The sequence below is a fragment of the Mesoplodon bidens genome (genome assembly GCF_964165515.1).
Source record: "Mesoplodon bidens genome assembly, chromosome: 12".
Taxonomy (NCBI): domain Eukaryota; kingdom Metazoa; phylum Chordata; class Mammalia; order Artiodactyla; family Ziphiidae; genus Mesoplodon; species Mesoplodon bidens.
In genome coordinates this window covers 14,156,392-14,170,758 of record NC_138168.1, presented here as the reverse complement: position 1 = coordinate 14,170,758, position 14,367 = coordinate 14,156,392, and the positions used below count along the sequence as shown (strand labels likewise).

The following is a 14,367-nucleotide window of genomic DNA, read 5'->3' as shown; positions in this document are numbered from 1 at the left end:
GGAACGAGAAGGCAGATGGGCACCTGAAGTGAACAAGCCGTCTCCTAATGAACAGGCTTGAGAGGAGGAGATGATACAAGAAATGGAAAACAGCCAAAAGGGTATTGGGTAGATGTCAGGCCAAGAAAACCAGGTGGACGGTGTCTGCAGTAAGAATTAAAAATTAGAAAACCTTTGCTAGAAGGTTCAGACGTGGGTAGAATCAAAGAAAGAAGCAGAGGCACCACAGAGCCTTGAAAGTCTCTGATCCCTAAAACTAGAATACAGCAGAAGGCATTCTCCATCCACCACCAGTGAGGAAGAGGTTTGGGAGACCTGAAAAAGCCCCTGAATTCCTCACTCACGTTGCCTGGTGGAAGCAGAGCCAGGCTTCGAGTTACAGAAATGGCTTGGATGCTGCCCGTCTCTCTCCCTCTCTCTCTCCCTCTCTCTCTCTCTCTCTCATTGCTGTTTAGCACCAGCTCAGACCCAAACTGCTGTTACTAGATAACCACTCCGCAGGTCTGAATTCACCAGAAGAGCTTTTTTCTTTTTATTGAAAGCAATTTGACAAAAATCAGAGGAAATGAGAAATTTTGAAAACTACCAAGTAGCAAAATACCTCAAATAAAGAGCATATCAAGAACAGTAATTGGTTTCAAAGTGAGGGTCACATATTTTAGGAAGTGATTTAAACCCAGAAAAAGCAAAGGCCTGGGTATCAGCAACTTCAAAATAAATGGGATTTATTTTTTAATAACAGAAGAGTACACACAGAATGTTACTTAAGGAAACATGAATACAGAAATGCAAAATATGTCTTTAAAAATATACTGTTTTTAGAAAAGAAACAGCATTCTATAGGAAACAGAAGAGGGAGACAGGCACAATGAGAAAACCGAGAGAGACAGAGAGAGCGGCTGAAAAAATGAAATTGATGGAATTATTCATGAAGCGATTCCTTCGATCCACAAAAATGTGCACCTCTTTTTTAAAAAGGTTGAATCTCATTTACTGAGCACCTACAATGTGCCCGTTATCCCTGTCTGGTTGCTAATGAACTACTCTGTGCTTCTGTGCAGAACAACATGAATTAGCCTCAGAGGTTCTGCAGAGGGTGAGGTGAGGGTCAGGAGGGCTAGTGGGTAAAGAGCCCCGCTTTTAATTTTCTGGACCCTACAAATGGGCTTTCCTAACAAACTTTCTACAATGTGCTGACCATTTCCTTAACATCTGAGAGAAGCTAGACACGCCCCCTCCACTCATACATACACATACACACACACACACATGCACGCACACAGCAAGAAAAATATTTCTGAGCTCATCATGAACATTCAAGCTTGCGTTGTTATTGCTTCTTCTATTCACTCAGACAAGCGATCCCTGCCCTGCCCTCCCCACCAAGGGCAACGCCTCATCCTCCTGCTCCACCTCTCCATCCTCCTCTGCTTTTGCCAGGCACTCCAGGTACTGTGTCAGTGTTATCAGTGTCAACTACTGATAAAGAAAAGAGATTAAACATAACAGCCCTGCTTACTCCTATTTACCCAAAATAATTTAAAATATATAATAATAACAAGTAGCCTGTGTATGACTCATTTCTATCATCTACGTTGATAACAGAAAGTAAGAACCCAACCAAACAGCTACAAAGCACCAAATAAGAAATAAAAATTGATGTCGTTAAAGATAAGAAGATATTTGAAATGGCCCCAAACTTAAGCATTTATGCATTTTGGTAGTGTATCATCACCGTCATCATCTTACTTTTTCTCCTTTGGCCCCAGTTATGCCAGTGATGCCTCTCAAACCTTGAGCTCCCTGGAAATGTAAAAAAGAGAAGGAAATTCTTTGAGCTGAAGCACACATTCTTTGAGGTCATCACAAAAGCTGATCCAGAGAAGGATGTTATCATAACCAAAGGTAACACTGAGAAAAAGTGACATTATATTGCAGACAAACTTTCCTGGTTTAGAAGAAAAATCCAAAAGGAATTCTTCTGATGGTAAAACCCTTTTTAAAAATTCTGAAGACTTACACAAATCTGGAATCGAAACAATGACTGGTGGCAAAAAGTAAGTATCATTAGCATCAAAGAATCATGACAAAGCATTTGCCTTTTAGCTCACACAGAATACACGGCCACTTTTGCCTCCTTCATGGTTTGTAACTTGATTACGGGTCACATGATCGTGATTTTAAACCTTGGACTAATTTTTCCCCACCAGCGTGTGCCGTCCAAGGCAACGGGTCCCCAGGCAGCCCACAGAAGCTTCTTCCTATAGGTGTAGCTGGGTCTCTATCATTCACTTAACATCACTCTACGTTACACCGTTTCTACGATAAAAGGTGTTCTGAATTCCAATTGGGGGCAGGAGGAACCCATCTCCTCCCTTCTCGGGCACAGGAGTGGGTAATCCTCAAAATGAGGGTGCAGGGTGTCAATCCTAGGATCCCCTTCAACACGGAATGTTGTCATTCTTGACTGTCTGGACCCACAGCAGCAGGGCTCCAGAAACAGATGCTGGAGACATGCTCCCTGGGGAGCAGCAGCGGGCAGACGCCCCATCAGGAAAGCGGGGTAGCCACTTCCGGGCAACTTGCTAACTGTCCACAATGGCTTAGGATAAAGTAGCTCTAGGCCAGTCATTTCCCTGTGCTCTCACTGGAGAAAAGGGGGCATCTCCAATGGCCAACTGTTTGTTTTACATCCAGGTCAGTCCCAGTTCTCTGTAGATCACTTAGGAATGGCCTGAAATACACATGGGCAGGGTGATCCAGCTCAGGACACAAAGTGAGATCTGGCCAAATCAGAATAAAGCTGCTCATTCTTGTGGGGCTTATTTTCTGACTCTGAAGGTAATTCAGAAAGAATTCCAGAAATATTTAGGTCAATAGCAGAGACATGAGAATGACATGTGTTGTCCCCCGAGCTCGTGCATAAGTGTCCCAAAAATCATACTTTTTACAAATCTTGCATTCCTTGACAGATGCTGTATATTTAAAAAATGAAAAACTGTGAATTTTACAGAAATATTTTGGCATATCCTCTCCCAAACCCCAGATGTTCAGCAAGCAGTAATGATATCCTCCAAAGACCACCGGGGTCCAGCAATATAGTTAAATATGTTTCTAAAAATACTTCACCGGAGGTCCTTGAGCTCCAACCTGTCCTAGTCCACCCTGCTCTCCTTCTTCACCCTGAAAAACCACAGACAGAAGGGCACCAAATGTTAATCCAGCAAATGGACACTGAAATGGGCTCGGTCTAACTTGGCACGTGGTAAGTTCTTCTGGCATCTCCTGAATTAGTCTACTATACTTTCTTAAATTATTTTGCATGAGTAGTCCATATTAATTGCAGAACATTCAGAAAATACAGAGATGTATATAAATAAAGTCACCCAAATCCCACCGTTCCACTATAAACACCAGTAACATTTTGGATGCTATCCTTTCAAAGCTTTTCTAAAGAGAGAGAGAGGAGGGGAGGGAAAGAGGAAGAGGGGGAGAGAGAGAGAGAGAGAGAGGGAGTGTATGCATTCATGTTCTAAGTATGTGTATTGTGGGTGTATTATTAAGAAAGTGTGATCACACTATGCAACCTTTTCCTTAAACTATAATATTTTAAATTATGAATTTCATTTTAACTTTTTCGTTATAGTTTTTGTACCATGTACAGATTTTTTTAAATTGTACTTAAATCTAAATCTGTCTTTTCTTCCATGGCTTCTACCTTTGATGTTGCTCAAAAAGCCTTCTCTGACACCCCAAAAATATATAAATATTCATCTATATTTTTCTTCTAGTAATTTTATAATTAATTTCTTACATAGAAATGTTTAATTATCAGTAATTTATTTTTATGTAAATATAGAGTAGAAATCTTTTTTTTTTCCTGATAACTGGCACTCTATCCGATGTCATTTATTGAATAATAGATTCTCTCCACCCAGGCTGAAAAATTCATCTTTAATGTATGTTAAATTGATAAATATACTTGTTTCTGGACTTCCTTCCTATTCAGCTATACTGGTCTGCTGTATAATGGTGTCAATACCACAACCTTTTAATTATCGAAATTCTATAATACATTTTAATCTCAGGTTGGGAGAATTCCTTTACCTTTATTTTTCATTTACAGTTACTCTTATTTTCAGATTTTCTTAAATGTTTACCCTTCCATATGAACTGTGGAATTGTTGGGCGGGTCTTCACAAAAAAACTGCTTGTTTTGTATTAGGACTTCATTAAGTTAATAGATTATATAGAGAGAGTTAGAATCTTCACAATACTGTCTTTCCATCTCGGAACTCAGTGTATCTTCATATTTAGTCAAAACGTTTTCTTTTTCTTTCCACCAATAAAGTTTTGTTCTTTTCATTTTGTTGAATACTTCTTAAGTTTGTTCTAAAGTATTTTGACTACCTGGTGGCTATTGCCAATGGAATCTTCTTCCATTATGTTTTTAAACTAATTATTGGTTTAACTTTTTGATACTAATTTTATAAGCTCTGATATACTTTAAAATGTTAGGATATTCTAAACAGAAATCCAACTACTGCTTCTTACAGAAAGATTACTTTATGGACTCTGGGAAAAAAGTTATTTTCTCTCTGACAAAGGTTTTACTTTTCACAATAGATATACTGTTCTACATTTTCTATGGTAATGAATAACTTAAATTGTGAAGTTCATCAAGAGAAACATTCTTAGTTTTTGATATTTGTTCATAATGGTAGATTAAAATCCAGTTCTATTGTTTATTACATGTTTCAATTCACCTATTTTCTTACTTCACATGCTATACTTTATACATAGAGATTTTTGCACACAAACACACACATACACATACACACACAAAGAAATACAAAAAATTTAGTAGCAGTGTTAATATAGAACATTTGGGCATCTAATGCAAAGAACTAGGCTATACCTAAATAATTTACACTTGATTTTTGAATGAACTCTGAGAGTCTTACATAGTGGATCTTTGTCTCATAATTATATTCAGATTACATTCCATCAGAACATAAGATTGACGGTGGAGGGAGGTGGTCCTAATGGGAAAGACGGTGAATAAGCTAGTTTATGGAGCGGATAATCAACACATGTGTACTGCTTGTATTTCCCCATGTAAGTACAAAAACAACAGTGATTGTAATTTTTCATTAGCAGATTTTGGGGTATTTTCCCATAGATTCTTGATAAACCTTGGAGTAATGTATTTGATTGAAATATTTCACCAGCAGATGAATAGCACACAATAACTAATCAATAATCGCAAAGATAAATGACAAATTTAGGAATAGCAATTTATTACCGTTTTACTGAAAGATTTTTGACTATTCATTCTTATCTTTATAAACAATTTTTTAAATCTTCATTAATTAATTTGTAGAGTAAACTCAAGGCAGAACTGTGAATCTGAAAGCAAACTTCAGGCCCCTAGTCTCATAATTCTTCATATTTCTGCTTTCAGTTTACAGTTAAAAGCATCTATTAGCCCTTTCATTGTTCAAGGAGCTATCTTATCTTCATAGGTCGACTTTCAAAGACACCACTGAAAGTTTTAAGAACATAAACATGTGAAATAGATTAAAGGAGTTTTCAACAACTTTTTTTTTTTTTTTTAAGTTTATTTATTTATTTTTTTAATTAGTTTCTGCTTTATAACAAAGTGAATCGGTCATACATATACATCTGTTCCCACATCCCTTCCCTCATGCATCTCCCTCCCTCCCACCCTCCCCATCCCACCCCTCCAGGCGGTCACAAAGCACCGAGCTGATCTCCCTGTGCTCTGCGGCTGCTTCCCACTATCTATCTACCTTACGTTTGGTAGTGTATACACGTCCATGCCTCTCTTTCGCCTTGTCACAGCCCACCCTTCCCCCTCCCCATATCCTCAAGTCCATTCTCAAGTAGGTCTGCGTCTTCATTCCCGTTTTGCCCCTAGGTTCTTCATGACATTTTTTTTTTAATTCCGTATATATGTGTTAGCATACGGTATTTGTCTTTCTCTTTCTGACTAACTTCACTCTGTATGACAGACTCTAGGTCTATCCACCTCATTACAAATAGCTCAGTTTCGTTTCTTTTTATGGCTGAGTAATATTCCATTGTATATATGTGCCACATCTTCTTTATCCATTCATCCGATGATGGACACTTAGGTTGTTTCCAGCTCCGGGCTATTGTGAATAGAGCTGCAATGAACATTTTGGTACATGTCTCTTTTTGAATTATGGTTTTCTCAGGGTATATGCCCAGTAGTGGGATTGCTGGGTCATATGGTAGTTCTATTTGTAGTTTTTTAAGGAACCTCCAACAACTTTTAATGAAAATTTTGGCCAGTTACCTAACACACCAAACAATCTGCAGGTTCCCCAATGAAGACCAAACCAAATTTGAAAGTCCAGATAACTAACTTGTATAGGTCTCAAAAATGCTAGTTTTGTGGGAGAGTGGAGAGACACTCTGACTGACAGGTCCATTCCCAAATCCCATGGGATGGGGAAGTGGAAGTTCCCCAAAGAAAAGAGGTCACCCAAAAAAAGAGAAAGGGATGCAGGGCATCAAAAATAGCACAAGTCTACTAAATCTGCTTTATTATACATATTACCTCCTGAATATTTGGTGTGATTTAATATTCCTACACACTTGTTTTTGAGGTTAGATGATATTTTATTATATGGATATGTCATACTTCATTTAGCCATATTGGACATTTTTTCATTTCTGCACCCTTAGCACTTAGAATAAACCCTGGCACATAGCGGGTACTTAATAAATATCTGTTCGTTTTTTTTAAATTAAAAGTTGAAAAATTCAATGGAGGAATGAGCACACAGAGAAATTTCCAAAGTACTTGATTTTTTTTCCTTTTTTCTCCAATTTGACATCAAGAACCCAGCTGTTATATGCCAGATAAATAAAATGCCTTAACTATTCAGAGCCTAAGTAATAAAAGACTTTTTATATGAATGTTCATACTGTAATAAGGTACAGGAAATTGGCTTATTTATCCTCATTATCTGAGATTGTTCAACAGCTTTACCTAAGGAGTTCAAGAATATTAATGCCTGGGAACTCCCTGGCGGTCCAGTGGTTAGGACTCCATGCTTTCACTGCCAAGGGCCCAGGTTCGATCCTGGCCAGGGCAATAAGATACTGCAAGCCCTGCGGCACGGCCAAAAAAAAAAGGAATATTAATGCCTGCCTGAAGGTATTAATAAATTGCCTCTCAAGCTCTTAACTTCTAAAGAAAAAGACTTCTGCCACCCAACAAAGGTGTAGAAGGACATATTGAACAAAGTCTAGAAGACCCGCATTGATAAGAACAGTTTGACTTTGTTAAATATTATGGAATTAACCAGAACTAAAATTCTACCATACAAGAAGTCAAATTCTGAGTTACTCTAAAGCGATTTCATCCTAGTGGATGAAAAGAAAAGGCAAGCAGGTCACCTTGCTTTAAATTTCAGCCTTGGATTTTCTGCAGGACATGCCAGCCCCAATGCAAGTTGTGCTGTGGATTTCAGTTTCTACCCAGAATATAATATAAGTGCCAATTGCTAACTTCCAGATTACTCAAGATCTAAGTTACACTGAAATTAGGTCAGAAACAAACAGATAAATTATTTCAGAACTTAAGATGAGAAGCTATGAGCCAATTACCAACCTCCCTGTTTGCTAGTCTCAGCAACACTTGTCATAAAATTTTACTCCTGTCATAAAATTTTGTTTAGTGGAGTGGAACAACCAGCTAGCATAACATGTGACTATCAAAACCATCAAGGAAAAGAGCTGAGTGTGACTGATTTGAAAAGGAAAGCAAGGGGTAACAATACAGGAAAGAGTGAAAGGGTATGGTGCTTTCTTTGTTCTTTTCTTTGTAACTGAACAACGTTAGAATACGACGCTTCATCAGAATGTTGATGCATCTACTGAGAACCTGTTAATCATCACTGGAAAAAGAAGTGTAAAATAGTATGCTTTTATTATCCCATATCATCCTTTTTTTTTTTTTTTTTTTGCAGTACAAGGGCCTCTCACTGTTGTGGCCTCTCCCGTTGCGGAGCACAGGCTCCGGACACACAGGCTCAGCGGCCACGGCTCACGGGCCCAGCCGCTCTGCGGCACGTGGGATCTTCCCGGACCGGGGCACGAACCCACGTCCCCTGCATCGGCAGGTGGACTCTCAACCACTGCGCCACCAGGGAAGCCCCCTTATAATTCTTTATAATGAAAGTGATCACGACCTCCTAATCACAATTTTCCCACTAAATATTCATTGTCCTTACCTTGTGACCTTGTCTTCCAGGTTCACCGATCTCTCCTTTAGCCCCTTTATGACCCTAACAAATGCAAAAGTACGTAAGTACAGAAATACATAAATAGACAAACAAACAAACATGTTGAGTTTGGCACAGAAAGTGGTCTGAAGGCTCATAAAGTGACCTTGCTGCCCCCAAATCTATGTCCATATGCTGCTAAGAGAAAGGTTATGTCAGAGAAATGACAGCCTTAGAAGACCTTAATAACACCATGTGGGCTACATGACCACAGTATATAATAAATATCAGTTTCAGTTAATAGGCAAACTCTGTTCAAGAATAGCAAACACCCCATTACCTAGTTCAGCCACTGGGCAATGACTCACTGCCTGCTGGTCCCTAACCCTCCCCCCTCAGCTCCCTCCCACAGTTGGGCAAAGGGCATGGAGTCTTCTCCAGCATCAGTAACTCGCTCTCCAGAGGTGACGGCTGACCCAGCCAACGGGCTACTCCCTGCTCTCTGGAGGCTCCCCTGAAAACCCTCTGCTTCCTCTGTGCCCGTCTCCTTCCTGGAAGCAGAAGAAGGGCTTCCCCAGACACACGACTTTCTGCCTCTTCTTGTACACAGTTTAAGTGCAAGTGACAAGCTATAAGCAGCAGCCCGTGAAGGTTGCAGAGCATGAGCAGAAATCCTCATCTTTCACTGTCAAGCCACCTGTTCTAAGCATATGTGTGCTTCGGGTCAGGGACATGGGGCAAATGTGAAATAAACATTCTGAAATTAAGTCTGTCGGAGCTTCCTTCCTCAGAACCTTTCTTGTACCAAAGGTGCAAGTCTCTGTGAAAAACAAGACACTGAGCCAGGCTCAAGTCTTCTGCAGTTACGGGAACCCATCAAAGCTAACCTCCATGAAAATCACAGTGGGAAACCCAGGGCCTCGGAGCCTTTCAGATCTTTGGCAGAACTTCCCTGGTCTGGACTAGAGAGAGAAAGCCATTTAACCCCAGCTTTTGGTATTTATTCTCTTATTTTTATGGGCAATTTTGAAGTAGTTATGATGGCAGGGTGAGAGAAAAACACTTCTGGAAAGTCTCTTTTCTTCTCTATTTTGCACAGTTTTTCCAATTCTTTTTAACTAAAACAGTTTCACATACATCATGTGTACCTTCCCTGGCCCGCATCTCTCATCACTGGAGCAAACTTCTGAATCTGCATTTGGTGTTGTAGGGTCCCTCCATCCAATATATTTCACTGATATTTCTTCCCTGAACAGCATTGAATAATCAAGCAATCTGTGTCTGTCAGGGTACCAGCGGGAACTTCCAGGACTGTATAAGGACCACAGAATACGCGACACAGACTTGCCTAATCCATCAAAGTGGGCACTCTGCACCAGAAAGGCCAGTGCTTCAAGGAAAGGCTCTACTTTTCCTGTGGATAATACTCTTGAAAACAGAAAACCGAATACAGCATGGAAATTATTCTCTTACCCTCATGCCTGGCAGGCCTGGATATCCAGAGCGACCCGGTGGACAGGAATTGGGACACTGCCAGAGAGACAGAGAGACAGTAAACCAGAGCTTCTACTTTATGACAAAATGGTACATCCTTTAGGATTCCAGCTACAGAACCCCAATTCAATTATATTCATTAAATAACTCTGACTACCGCCTTTCCTTTTTTTTTCTTTTATTTTTAAACTCGGAAATATTCCTAGCTTACAGAAAAGTACACAGAACATAACAAACTCTTTCCCCACGTATCCGCCACCTAGATTTAATGAATGTTACTATTTTGCCATATTTACTTCAGATTTAACTTGTTAAAGAAATAAAATGATTGCAGACAGGCCACTGGCCCAGGACCTGACCTTTGTCCCCTCCCACCTGCCCCCCACTCTAACAGCTCTGTCCTGAGGGTCACATGCCCCCAACAAATGGACCAAAGTTGCATTTTGTGCAGTTTTCCTACATCGTTTGAATATTAGTCTATAAGTAAAACAAGTCTCAGAGGGGACTGTTTGACTTCTATCTTCTAACATTGGGGTGCTCTGGTGAAAAAGCATGTCTTAGTCATAAAGTAAAAAGATTATGGAAAAAAAGATATTTTTATAATGAAAAACGTTTTTTCTGAGTGTACACAAGTGACCAGTTCACCAGTCCAGCCGACTGCTCTGCTATCTGAGTAAAGTAAAAGACAGAAATACAACATATTCCAGTGAGGTCATTTTAAAGAGAATTCACCTTTTAAAGAGAATTCCTGGTCTTTGACCTAAACTGTACTTTGTTCAAAGGAAAACGTCTTACCAATGGATCTCCATCATGAAAGCCAATTGTTCCCTAAAGTAAAGAAAATACTAAAGTTAAGAATATAGTGAAACATTTTAATTCAAACTACTAATAACAGAAAGTTCATTGGACAAAAATACAGTCAATGTATTTGTTCAATAACCTATACGGAATAAATAGCATATAATAGGCTAACATTCTAAAAACTTGACTTGGCCTATTCTGTTTGGAGAAAACTAAATTGCAGTAGATTATTTCTTTCAGGGGATTGAAGGGAAATAAAATGAGAGAACAGAAAATATGGAGAACTCTAAATCGTAAATTAAAAATAAGGATAATCTCCTAATTAACTGCATTTTTAAAAGTGCTTAACTGTGTAAATCCTTTGTAAAAACTAGTTCCTTTGAAAATGTTCCCTTTATATGTCCAAGTTTTGAACATTTGAGAAATCACAAGCCTCAAAGCACTTCAAATACAATGAGTAAACCATTCCCTGTGAAAACCATCTTTTAAATTATTGTGATTTCTCTACTATTCTGGCCTAAAAAGACCATGCTCTGAATGAGTGAAAAAAAATCATAGCCATTCTGGAATTTTAGGACAATGACTTGATTTAAAGGTACTTCCATTTTTGGTTCTTAGGTTTCTTTAATCCCAACTCTCAGACACAGAGAAATTCAAGCTGCAAATAACTTACGCTGGGTCCCGGGGGACCAGGGGGGCCCGGTGGTCCTCTTCTCCCAGGGTCACCCTAAGTTATTTGAAAATTGTGACACAGTGGTTATACACATGTCAAAACATAGTGCGTAAAACTGGTGAGGCATGAGAAACTGACATTCCTAGAAACCCTGCAGAGCTCAGCCTGCATGGACCTGCCACCAAAATCGATGGGGGACCCACAATCCAACTACCTCCACAAAACCAGAAGAATAAAGGAGTTCCGGTCTCACCAAAGTAATAAGACAAGGCAGAGGGAGACTTGGTGAAAAAAGCCAGTTCTTCTCTATGGGATGATCACTCTATCTACTCTGCAAACAAACTGGAAACACTACGTATTTCTCTAGTTGATTTTCAGGGGGACCAGAACAGCCAATACTGCTAGTGCTGTCCAGCTAACAGCAGCAAGGAAGGCTTGTGCCTGCCTGAAGCTGCAGCAGGGAAGGTCATCACCTCTGCAGGGCCAGCCACCCCTGGGACTCTTCACCCAGAAGCTATCACTCGGTCTGTCACTGCATGCTCTTGCAACTGGGACAGGAGATCAAGATGGCTAAATTCAAATAAGCCATTCAGATGAAAATGGAGTCCAGTTAGACTTGATATCCAGAGTTCACTGCTGGCACACCTTTTCCTTCCTAATGTTCTATCGTAAGAAGTCAAAAGCATCTGACAATCAATTTTACGATCATTTCATATTCATTCATCATTCACTAAATAAATTTGTCAAACAGTAGTACCTACAGACTCTCAGTGGATTTACTGTTATCTATCATTCAGAGAACGTCAATGATTCAACTTTTTTTGAATATTTATTGAATATTAGCATCAAACACATTACCAGCGATTTCTTCCATGAAGTTCAGCTCTTTACTGACTAAAGTTAAGTTCTGCCAGTTCGATTATGATTTCATGATCCTAACATAAGTGTACATGGTAGTAATTTTAGACTATTCACTTCATTTCCTGCAGAGAGACTAATAAAAAAGACACTGGATCCCAATCCTGGCTGAGAGTCCGTACAACGAAGGTGACACTTCTCTACTTGATCACTAATTCTAGAAGTTGGGAAGAAAAGTTTAGCTGAAAACTTCGGGGAAAAAATTTAAATCACTCTACAAAAACAAGGGAGCATTATTATTACCCTGGTCCTCATCAATCTTATAAACTGGACTGAAATTCATCTGCCATTTCTTGGATTTGCAGGGGGAAGCATACAGTTAGGACAATGTGCCTTCCCTAGTAACATCTTCAGTTAAATCAGCAAATGTCTATCAATGCACTGTGTGTGTACTCACAATTGGTCCAACACGGCCAAGCTCTCCGGGGAGTCCTGCTCCCCCAGGAGGACCCTGCAGTCAACAAATTAAAGGGACACAGTGATTTACGGATGTTTTTACAATCTATGACAAGTGATATCAAATACGATAAACTGACTTCAAATTACGTATCTGTGCTAGCTTTGGTTTCCAACGAGGCGACTCATTTGACCAAATTTTAATTACTTATATAGAAATTAATTAAATTAACAGAAATTCCTTAAATTAATAAAATACTTTTAGCAGAATAGGGGTGCTGTCATAGTAGCCCCCTAAGATCATTCAGGTAGGACACTATAAACGCCACTGGGTACAGTGTTAGTTGGAGAGTAGGGTTGGGATCTGAGAAATGGGCCATTTTTGTAGACTATGTAAAACAAACCAAGAGATAATACTTACAGGAGGTCCAGGAATACCACGGCCCTAAAACATTAAAACAAAAGTTGTTACAGTACGTGACCCATACTTAGTGTACATACAGACACAGAAATAACTCAGCTCAAAAATAAACAATAGGGAACTAAGATCCCACATGCCACAGGGCAACTAAGCCCACGCGCCACAATTAGAGAGCCCGCATGCCACAACTAGAGAAGCCTGAGTGCCGCAACGAAGAGCCCATGTGCTGCAACTAAGACCCAAGGCAGCCAAAACAAACAAATAAATAAATAAATAAATAAACAATAAAGTTTATCAATAAATAAACATAAGATGTTCATTCTACAGAAAGGACTGGGTAAAGAAAAGCAAACACGGCTCCACTTCTAAAGGAAGAAATTTGCTTCAGCTCCTCAAATATTCTTTTGATGTCTAAGCTAACCAGTAATATTTTTTCGAAACTTTTTTTTTTAAAGGAAACCAAAATACCATTACTCACAAACAGGCACAACCAGACTTTTTCATATTTTTTCCATTGTAGGTTATTACAAGATGCTGAATATTGTTCCCTGTGCTATACAGTAGGTCCTTGTTGGTTTTCTATTTTGTATGTAGTAGTTTGTATATGTTAATCCCAAACTCCTAATTTATCCCTCCCCCTCTTTCCCCTTTAGTAACCATAAGTTTCTTTTCTATGTCTGTGGGCCTATTTCTGTTTTGTAAATGAGTTCACTTGTATCATGTTTTAAATTCTGCATATAAGTGATATCACTTGTCGTGTTTTATAAGAAACCTACATTAAAAGCAATACAATACTGCTTTAAAGTCTGTCATGTGATATTTGGAAGTTCCCCAAACTTCCTCTCCCTAGTTTAGGAGAGAACTTCCTAAAGTTCTCTCCCTTTAGCAGAGAGGCAGAGGAGAAGAAAAGGGTTTAGAAACACACCCTTCGACAGGTAGGGCTATATGTCCAGACACCAAATCCAGTAGATACTGAAAATGAAATGGTGTCACTCATGAAATAACCTCCAATGGATCCTAATTTAGTATGCTGAATTTTATTTTAGAGCTGGTCACCCCATCTCACACTCCTTTACATTTTCTATCTCTTGAGCAACACTGAACTGCGTGTAATCAAGGGTTGAAACCACGCCTTCCGCAGCCTCGCAGCCTCAATTCCAAGCACAGAGCCTAGTACATAAGAAGCTCTAATTTTACACTTGTTGAACTTAATAAAACTGAGCATCAGCTACCTAGAGCCCCTATTCTCTCTGTGCTTTCCAGGGTCAGTCTCCCAGCCTTGGGTTTCCTCTCCTCTGTTGGCTTGAATCCCTTGTATTCATAACTGTCTCTGATACCATATTCCTGATAGCTTATACCTCCAGACTTCCTTTTCTAAAATATCC

The 14,367-nt window shown here is 39.4% G+C and overlaps 1 protein-coding gene across 4 annotated transcripts in view; it reads right to left on the bottom strand.

Annotated features, from left to right (window-relative positions):
* Positions 1-14,367, bottom strand: part of COL9A1 (collagen type IX alpha 1 chain) — a gene marked incomplete at its 5' end in the record, with an annotated part of 84,497 nt that overhangs the window by 38,193 nt on the left and 31,937 nt on the right. For all 4 annotated transcript variants that reach the window (XM_081251222.1, XM_081251223.1, XM_081251224.1 and 1 more), the window contains 8 exons: positions 1,750-1,803; positions 3,130-3,183; positions 8,289-8,342; positions 9,753-9,809; positions 10,569-10,601; positions 11,248-11,301; positions 12,563-12,616; positions 12,983-13,006. In XM_081251222.1, coding sequence (XP_081107348.1) covers positions 1,750-1,803; positions 3,130-3,183; positions 8,289-8,342; positions 9,753-9,809; positions 10,569-10,601; positions 11,248-11,301; positions 12,563-12,616; positions 12,983-13,006 — 384 coding nt within the window. The remainder of the gene's footprint in view (positions 1-1,749; positions 1,804-3,129; positions 3,184-8,288; positions 8,343-9,752; positions 9,810-10,568; positions 10,602-11,247; positions 11,302-12,562; positions 12,617-12,982; positions 13,007-14,367) is intronic.